Raw genomic sequence first — 9086 nt, 5'->3', positions numbered from 1 at the left:
CGCCTTTTTTTCAACGGCTGGTAATGACAGCGGGGACGTGATAGGGATATTCGTATAGGTAGATGGAATACAGTGTAACCGTGACGTCGTGGAAAGCACTATACTATTTCCATATGGATCGTTTTATTTTTTTTTCTCATTTATATATATATATATATATTTATATATATATAAATATATATACGCGATAGTATTGCCTACTAAAAATGTAGTACAATATAAATTAAATGTTGTTAAGACGAATTTAGATTTTCCACTTCAGGTGTGCAACGCAAATGATTCATTCATATTGAAAGGTAGAAAGATTGTTTTCATTTGCATTTTTTCCAAAGTGAACATCCGAAATCCGAAGTAACCAGTGAACAAAGCAGAGACGGTTTTTACTTCTGATGAATTAAATGGATTGTGTGAAAGTATTAATTCATCTTTAGACAAGGAAGAATTGGACTACTTTCTCGTGCAATAAACTGGTTAATAAAGTGCATCAATGTCAGTGTAGTGCTTGTAAGTACTTCATGATCGTATTGCAAAGCTTTAACGTCGTAGTGTTCAACCTCCACAAGAAGCGTCTCTCACCGATACTTCTCCCTGAACCAAAGATCGAAGTAAGACGTCGAAGCGGCGACACCTTCCTCCACCAACGACACACCGTAAACAAACACGCAAAAACGGTTGTGGAAGTCCGTTTCCCAATAAACGGAGGCATCGCCCCGTAAATCAATTATCTCTCTTCTCATCCCATTTCCAGACGATTCCGAAAATTCTCCGCTTCACGCTCGACAATCAGCGAACATATTGTGACGATACCGTGACGATCTTCTCCTCTCGCGACCTTGAAGAAGAGGTGTCTCTCGTTCGGTGCGGTAATCCTCGAAGGAGCTACCAACTGGCTACGAGGCGGCAGGGGCTGTTGCTTTTCATCTCCTTTCATCTTCCTTTCATACTCTCTGTCTCTCTTTCACTCTCACCCCTGGTGGAAGATGGTTCGCGATGAGTAGCATGAAGACATTAGGGAGTTTGTTTTGTCCTCGCCGCGGGACACCATCGGGGCCCAGGAGGGGCCCTCAGGACTCTCCGTTAAAAGTAACACCGTATTACACCGTGAGGAAACTGCCACAACGGGCGGTCCATTTTGGCGAAGTTTCCTTCCGCTTTTCCGCCACCTCCCGCGTGTCGCTCAATGCGTGTCGTCTCCAGCAGCAGCCTTCTGTTTGGCCATTCTCGCGCTACGGAACGCACAAACAAGGGCGATAATAAACATTGATGGGGGCATCAGCTAGAGGCACCGACGACGGATCCTCCTTCGCTCCCTGGCTGGAACAATGTCGTGTTCCTGGCTCTTCTCGTGCTTTTTTCCTCGCCGGGGGCTTTCCATCCGCGCCATTTTCTCATGGAACGAATCAACGACTCGACGAGTTACGTTACGCTTCTGGAAATTGAACGGGGGAGGGAGCCACCGCCAGGAACCATGATTTCGAATAAGCTGAGGGGGTGAGTGCCAGTAACTGCGACGCGAATTGATTTACCCCTGGACCTACGGACAGGTCCCATAGACAGGATCTTCGGATTGATTTGCTTCGACTTGACACTTTTTACGAAGTGAAAAACGTTTTCCTTTTTTTTTTTAAGAGGAAGTATTAACCCCCTGTGCCATTACTTGATCTTAGGAACATTATTTTTCGTCTTAACATGTTCGCTAGCACTGTTTGTGGAAAATGTCGTGTATCTTAGCCCAAATTTCAAATTTTCATAATTAAACGTCACTGATATGGGACCCCAGGCCCCACAAGACAGCATTAGCAACACTTTTAAAATATTTTTTATTCATAGTATGAAATTATAAGAAATCCAACGACTAGAAATATATTATAACAAAAGATACAAAGAACGTATAAAAAGTTAAGAGAACTTATGCAACGCAACGATATATTTATATATTTGTACTTTTAAGCGTTCGATTGTTTCTGAAGCGCATGCTTTGATATACTATAACGTTGTATGTACATCTTTTGCTGACTTTCTTACGTTATTTTTATTTTATGTTTTTCTTTTGCAACATAGCCGTTGGATTTGTCACGATTCGTCCTAACTAAAAATTGTTAAAAAGTGGTATAATTTCGTTTGAGAAGGAAATATCCATTTCACATCACAGGATACTGTGTGTGGTTTGTCACGCGTTTCCAAAGACAAAAAACAGAGAAAGAAAATCGGAACTCGTGTCGGGTCTTCGGATTCAATTAGCCTTTTTTAGGACGATGTCGAGTGTCACGTCCTGCCACGGGACGGAGCATCGTCATTTCCTCGGTGAAAAAAGAATGGTGGTCCGAAAAAGCGAAAGTTGGAAGTGATCATGCGTTAATAACCCGACACCCACAGTCGAGGGGGAGGGAAACGATTCGAATCGAGTCGGTGTTATTTGTGCTCGTCTCTTGCTTAACTCGCTTGCCGCGCTCCACTGGGTTGTTCAAGACCTCCGCTACGGGATTCGAGAGTTTTCTTCTCGATCTGTCATCCATAAACTCGTAATTGACAGGCGTCGACACGAGTTTCTTTTCTGGATTATGGAAATTGAAAAAGTGCAGGTCCATGTGCACCGAATGGAACATCTAGTTCCATACACTCGAAAAAAGTCACTTCAGATCCCCCAAATGATACTTGATATATTTTCTTTTACCGTGTCAATTTTATAGCCTGTACGTATAACTTGTGAACCGCGTCTTTTTTCCCATTTTAATATCGATCATCTTTCTACGAAGGTCCTCGTTTTTCAATAAATACAAATCAATACTTCACCACCCGAAGAACATTCATCATCCCCGCGAGCAACGCTCGAAAAATCAACTTCTCGGTTCATCGAAAAATCATCTTTCCCAGAAAAGTATCTCATCCGGGTCCTCGTTGTGTGATCCCCCACCGAAGGTGGGGATGGACCCAAAAAAGGCACATTCGTTCAAAGACAGCATGGTCTCCGGAGGCCTCCCCCGCAGGCTTCCAGTCATGCGCGGCCTGGGCGTGACTTCAGGGGGGCGCGACAAGGGGATCCGTTCCGTTCTTGGATTGGTCGATGAGAAGCCGCGGGAACAGGTAGAACACGGAAAGCTGTCTCGTGGCACGTTGCTCCTCGGTACATAATCAAGTGCCCAACGTTCCTGGCCGGCGAGTGCTTCTCCCCACCATCGTGTCGCCTCGCGGAGTCGCCGCGATGGGAGTGGCCAATCGTTAGTTACCTCGGACGGTTGGTGCACGAGTAGGCTAGTCAGGATCAGGAAGCCGATCAGTCGAGGTCCAGCTGAGTCGTCGAACGGTTTTGCGAAGGATACTTATACTCTGAACCGCGCGCGCAGACTGATCCTGGACTTTGTGGTGCTGCGAGCGCAGTGTGAACGGAACTTCAGGGTTTTTCAAAGTGACAGTTCGACATCCACGTGATCACCGGATAACCGATCAGTGCCTAGATAGATCCTGCATCCGTGGTTCCGTCAGTTTTTCTTCCGTCGAGTCACGAATCGGTCTCGAGTGTGTCTCGGGCTCTGGTGCTTTGTTCTTTTTTTTTTATTGGTGAAACTACCCTTAAGAACAGTGGTGTGACAGCATTTGTGGCGTTTTGTGAGAAGACTGTTGGTAGAGCGCGGAACGCGCGTTGAGATGACGGTGACCACTAATTTCTCGATGATGCGACCATGCTTCACTGGATACCCCTTTCAAGGTAAGAGGACACATAACGTTGGATAGTGCAGAAATGGTATTTCCGTTTACGTGTTTGTAATGACAAAAGTGTCGTTTAGAATGTTTCATTGCGATTCACATCATAGTGTGATCATTATGTAGATAGAAAAAGGAACGTGGGATAGTTAATGTTGTTTGCGAAGAGGCTAGGGAACATTACTCAAAGATTGGAGAACGCATAGAAAATCCTTTTACAGGTTCTTAGATATTCTCAGAATTGTATACCCTTGATAAATGATTGATAATCAGTGTAGCCAATTCAGAATTCTAGTTCAAAGGATCTTAAAAAAATTTCAAAATGATTTAGAAGAGTTTCAAGTTGGTTTTAAGAGAGATCAAAGTCCGTGGCAGTCGTAGACATCGTCAAAAAGTTGCGAAGAAAGCAGGATTGCATTATTATTGTGCAATATTCCAGAGGAAACCATTCAGAATCGAATTTTACAACTAGCCCGGTGGCAGGAAACTCTCCCGAATCCGACCGACCGGGTGTGTACCCTTAAGATTTTAAACGGGCCATTGATATATAACCTTACCTGACCCGAGAAGACCGGAACATTACCATTAATGATGGCCATAAATAATGAAACATATTTTTCGAGGGGCCCCACGCCGTCGCATCGGAAAGCTCTCCGTTCCCTTTTGCTCCTCGACTTTGCGTGCCTCTACTACTTTTTTAGAGTAGAAAAAACATTAGGGGTTGTGCCTCCAAACCCCTATAATTGGTAATTACATAGTCTGTAACGATGAAGAGAATTGAAAAATAATGAAATCTTTAACAATTACAAAATTATACCATAAAATTCAATTGTGTTGCTTATACTCTATCTTGTCTGAAATTTTACTGCTTAACCCTTTAACGCCTAGTGTTACACCGGTGCAACCCTCATTTTACAAGTACGTGAATCTCCACGTTTTCAGTTGAGAAATTCAAGTATTTTCTCCAAACATAAATAACAAAGGAAAAAATGAAAAACGATTTAAGGGTATGGGCGTTAAAGGGTTAATAATTTAAGGTCATGTTTCTACTCCGTTTCCCTTGTTGGCCCAGAATTTTCTTAAACTTGAATCTCTATCAATAATCGAAGTGATTAGAAACTTATTTCAGATTAATCGAAGGTATTCCGTCCTGAGCTTGTTACCAGTCGGGCTGGTCGAAAATCGACCGTGAAATCGTCAAACTTGTCCAGTATTGTTCGTTCTTCTGGCCGGAAAATTTCGAACACCGGGGACCTCATGAGCGACTCTCCTCGAAATTTTCGAGAATAGACCCTCGTTTATTGCCTCGTAAATTTCAACGTAGGCCCTCTGTATAGTCGACTTTCCAACATGTCCGACCGAATCGCGAAGACATGGTGTACCGCGAAGAAATCATGCTGGTCCCTCCGAGAATTACGTAACGGAACATTCAATTAGACGTACGATTCTATGAAATCATCGACTAACGACTAAAATAAGAACGATTACTGAGATAGCGTTCTCGGAGCGATAAGGATCATTATCATTAATCGAGTGGAAGCTCGTCGTAGGCGTAGGTAATTCTAATGCAAATTGAAAGGCATCTTCTGAATTTTGCATTTTTCATTTGTTGCACACAATCGTCATTTGTCACTGTCCCCAGGTGCACGGACCGCGCGCTCGCGAGTTTAATTGCGCTGGACAATTAGTCGACGGAATCGTTTGCTCCTATGCAAAATGGTAGCGTTTAACGCCCGCGGAACGTGTAATTAAATATTCTCTGGAAGATTAATAATGTTGCGAACGCGTTTTCGCAATTACGCGAGCGGTTGGTTGTGCGGTTTGCATCGGCGATCGTTAATTATTTCACCGGTGGGTGTCGAAACCATCTTGGCGGCGGCGTGAGAAGCGCGAGGGCGAAAATTCTCTCGAGCTAGATTAACATCGCGGAATTAGCTTTTCTCCGTCGAACATCGCCGACAGAGTAGCACGATTTTCACTCAATTAGCAATTATAATTTCACATTATTTAACTTTTGGCCAACCCCCCCCCCCTCCATAACATTAAGGTTCATGGCTTCCTTAGATTACCAGAGAAGACCATCCCTGCATATCGACTTCAAAATCGAATCGAGGAGTAATTAAAAAATCTTACGGAATCAGCTTTCCATCATTGAAAAATAAACTATCTACAAAAGTGGCACAATTTGTTCTCACAAAGAATTCCAAGACTTTGAAAACAGATTGAAATCGGGTCGAGGACCAATTCAAAAACCTCGGGACAGATGTTTTTCGATTAGCGGTACTAATTAATAGCGATCTTTTTCCTTCAACCCCCGTCGAGGCTAAGATTTCGAAGGCTGCGAGCGCTATCGTGTTCTCCGTTTTTCGGCCGCCGGTTGCACTCTTGAGCCTCGGTGTATAAATTGCGAGTTATGCAACCGACCGCGGATTCTGCGCAATTGAAACCACCGTCTTGTGGTTTTTTTTCTGCCCCACCTACCGCCTTTCTTTTTTCCGTCCCTTGTTCGTTACGTGAACGTACATACACTCGCGTGCGCCGGTCGATCGAATCTCTCTCCACCTTCTGTACTTCTTCATCGCGACTGTTCAAGGTGAGGCATGAGATCGTTCTGGATCACCGTGGGAACCCGGTCAGTTTCTAATCAGGCGACAATGTTAAACGAGGATCACGGTTTTTCAGAGTTTTTCGGTTGGCGGGTTCCGCGCGATATCCTCGAAAAAGTTTCCCGCAAGGGAGGAAAGAATCGAAAGCGAAGAGAATCGGTTTTGCCCGCAAATGACTGCAATTTGCAAGCACGCGACCCCCTTCCGATCTCTGATTATTTTTTATTCGATCGTTTGTCGAAGAACTTTCAATATTTTTTCATTTAGAGTAGATAATCGTTGATGTTTCTTGAATATCATTAAAATTCTCTAACAATATTCTGCTACTCGCTGCTCAATTTTTTATTCGATCTTCGCCGAAAGACTTTCGTGACTTTTTCATCCGATTTAAATTTATTCGATAATACGTGTTCACGAAGTTTTGCTCGACCGTGTGAACATCTTTTTTTTTCACCACCAAACCAGTAGTTACGTCTGACTGTCACACGATAAATTATAGTGGACCTTTATTTTCTTTATTTTTTTTTTTTCATCTCACGATGTCTCGCATCGACGCCCAGACAGCGCGTTCCATCGTCATTGGGAGAGACTACGTTTTTCCTCTCGTTACCGCGCGCGGAAAAGTGAGTCACACAGGTGTCTCGATGTGTTGGACGTCGTTTTTGCGATGTTCGATCGCGATCGAGGATATAAAACGGACGGTGTTACGTTCGAATTAGCAGCAGCCGTGTTTTTAGTTTCGGTTCAAGGCGCTTCTGGAGGGAGAGTGCAAAAATTCGCCTGGAAAGTAGATCTAGGTCTGTGGGATAAGTAATCGAGGATCGAGGAACCTGGGAAAATTAGGGGCATCAGGTTTTTCATAATTTATGTATTGTATAACATACCTACGTAGACTGTCTTGGACATATTGAAGCTCGAATAAAAGAAAATTACTTGAAATGAAAACACAGTCCCTTTCGATCGGGATTACAGTCGATCAGAAAAATGATACGTTATCAGTAGTATGTCATAAACCCTTAGCATTCATTGGTCTTATCGTTATTTATGGGACCATGGTGACCAGCCAATAACTCTTTCCTTCTCGGTCGGCTCTCTTTCTTCCTCCTCTCCCCTTCCGTCCCTACCTTCTTCTCCTCCCCCACGACACGCAGGAAACACGTCGAGGTGAAGGTGAAACGATAAATCCAGGTTTCTCTTTATTCTCCATCGAGTAGGTAACTGTTCTCTCGCCTCGTTCGCGCACTTGTGGAAACAAAAGAACCCACGCCAATTTTAAAGTAACATTTGATGAATTTTCTGTCGCAGATTTAGGGTCGATACCAGGCCAGGGACGCGTGAATCAGCTCGGTGGCGTCTTCATAAACGGACGCCCGTTGCCGAACCACATTCGCTTGAAAATCGTCGAGATGGCGGCCGCTGGTGTCAGGCCGTGCGTTATTTCTAGGTAATTAACTTTGAATTAATTTCATTTAACGTGCTTATCGCGCCTTAACTATAATGTACTTACGTCTGTACCAAAAAATCTCTGATACAAGGGAGAGTAGAGATTATGTGATAATTAATTTAGAATTTTATTTTACACTTGGACAGACAATTGAGGGTATCCCATGGATGCGTTTCGAAAATCCTGAACCGATACCAAGAGACCGGTAGCATCAGGCCAGGCGTGATCGGTGGCAGCAAGCCGCGAGTAGCCACACCGGAAGTCGAGGCCAGAATCGAGGACTACAAACGGGACAATCCTGGAATTTTCTCCTGGGAAATCCGCGATAGACTCATCAAGGAAGGGATCTGCGACCGAACCAGCGCCCCTAGCGTTTCTGCGATCTCCAGGCTTCTCAGAGGTCGCGATCCTGAAGATGAGGCTAAACTTGGAGATGGTAAATTTCATATTATACTCTTTAAAAATTAACTATCATACGGGGTTCATAAGTGGACTGTGTATTTTATGTATTTATGATATACTCGGGTCTCTATAGTACACAGTATTAACACAGTGTTAACTACAGATAGTTGAACGAAATTGAGGAAAGTTTTTATTTAACTTAGAACATAAAAGAATCCTTGACCCTTATCAGGACAATTTATTTATGTAATGTAGACAGGAACTTGGAGGCTAATGGAATATACATACATATGAGTATATCGTGTAATTTTAACGAAGAGTAATACTTTTAAGAACACTCGCAACTTTCTGATAACTTCCAATATTCACAGTCTATTAGTAAGACCTCAAACGTATATGACAAAATACTCATTGGAATCGTTGCTTCCAACTTGCAATACTCGATTGGTGGATGAAGTTTTGTATAAAAGTTCAGAGACGATTTTGACGATCGAAACGCGCTACTCTGGCTTCGTGTCCCTTCTCAGCCTAGCCGACCAAGATTGATGATCCACCTGAATCAGCGATTCAGCCTCTCGCGAATATTCCCGCAGCAGCGCCACCGTGCAAAATTAGATTTTACAACAACGCCGTCTCGTAATTTGGTACCCACGAGGCTCTCGTTTCTGTTCGCACGAAATTGAATCGGCTATTCCGTTTTTGCGACACCTAATTTTCTTGAAATAACAAGAAATTATTCGTTACGTTTATGTAAACACTAGAAATTCTTTGGAAAATTCGGTATTAAATATATCTAAACCGTGAAGAATTGTTTCCCGAAGCGTCTTATAGCAATTTAATAAGTCTCGCGATTAATTTGAACCGCCTGCAGTCGTTTTGTAAAGATTTGCTAGACGATTTTTCCAGTAAAAACTGTGTTCGCGATAAAAGCG

The 9086-nt window shown here is 43.3% G+C and overlaps 1 protein-coding gene across 1 annotated transcript in view; it reads left to right on the top strand.

Moving 5' to 3' along the window:
* Positions 1–3645: 3645 nt before the first annotated feature.
* The window catches only part of LOC107186804 (protein gooseberry-like), a 10939-nt gene continuing 5498 nt past the window's right edge, over positions 3646–9086 (top strand). The window contains exons 1-3 of the mRNA XM_015574744.1: positions 3646–3706; positions 7614–7752; positions 7899–8188. Of these exons, the coding sequence (XP_015430230.1) occupies positions 3646–3706; positions 7614–7752; positions 7899–8188 (490 nt within the window). The remainder of the gene's footprint in view (positions 3707–7613; positions 7753–7898; positions 8189–9086) is intronic.

The sequence above is a fragment of the Dufourea novaeangliae genome, unplaced genomic scaffold, assembly GCF_001272555.1.
Source record: "Dufourea novaeangliae isolate 0120121106 unplaced genomic scaffold, ASM127255v1 scaffold90, whole genome shotgun sequence".
NCBI classification, from domain to species: domain Eukaryota; kingdom Metazoa; phylum Arthropoda; class Insecta; order Hymenoptera; family Halictidae; genus Dufourea; species Dufourea novaeangliae.
This window is presented reverse-complemented; position numbering and strand designations above follow the sequence as displayed.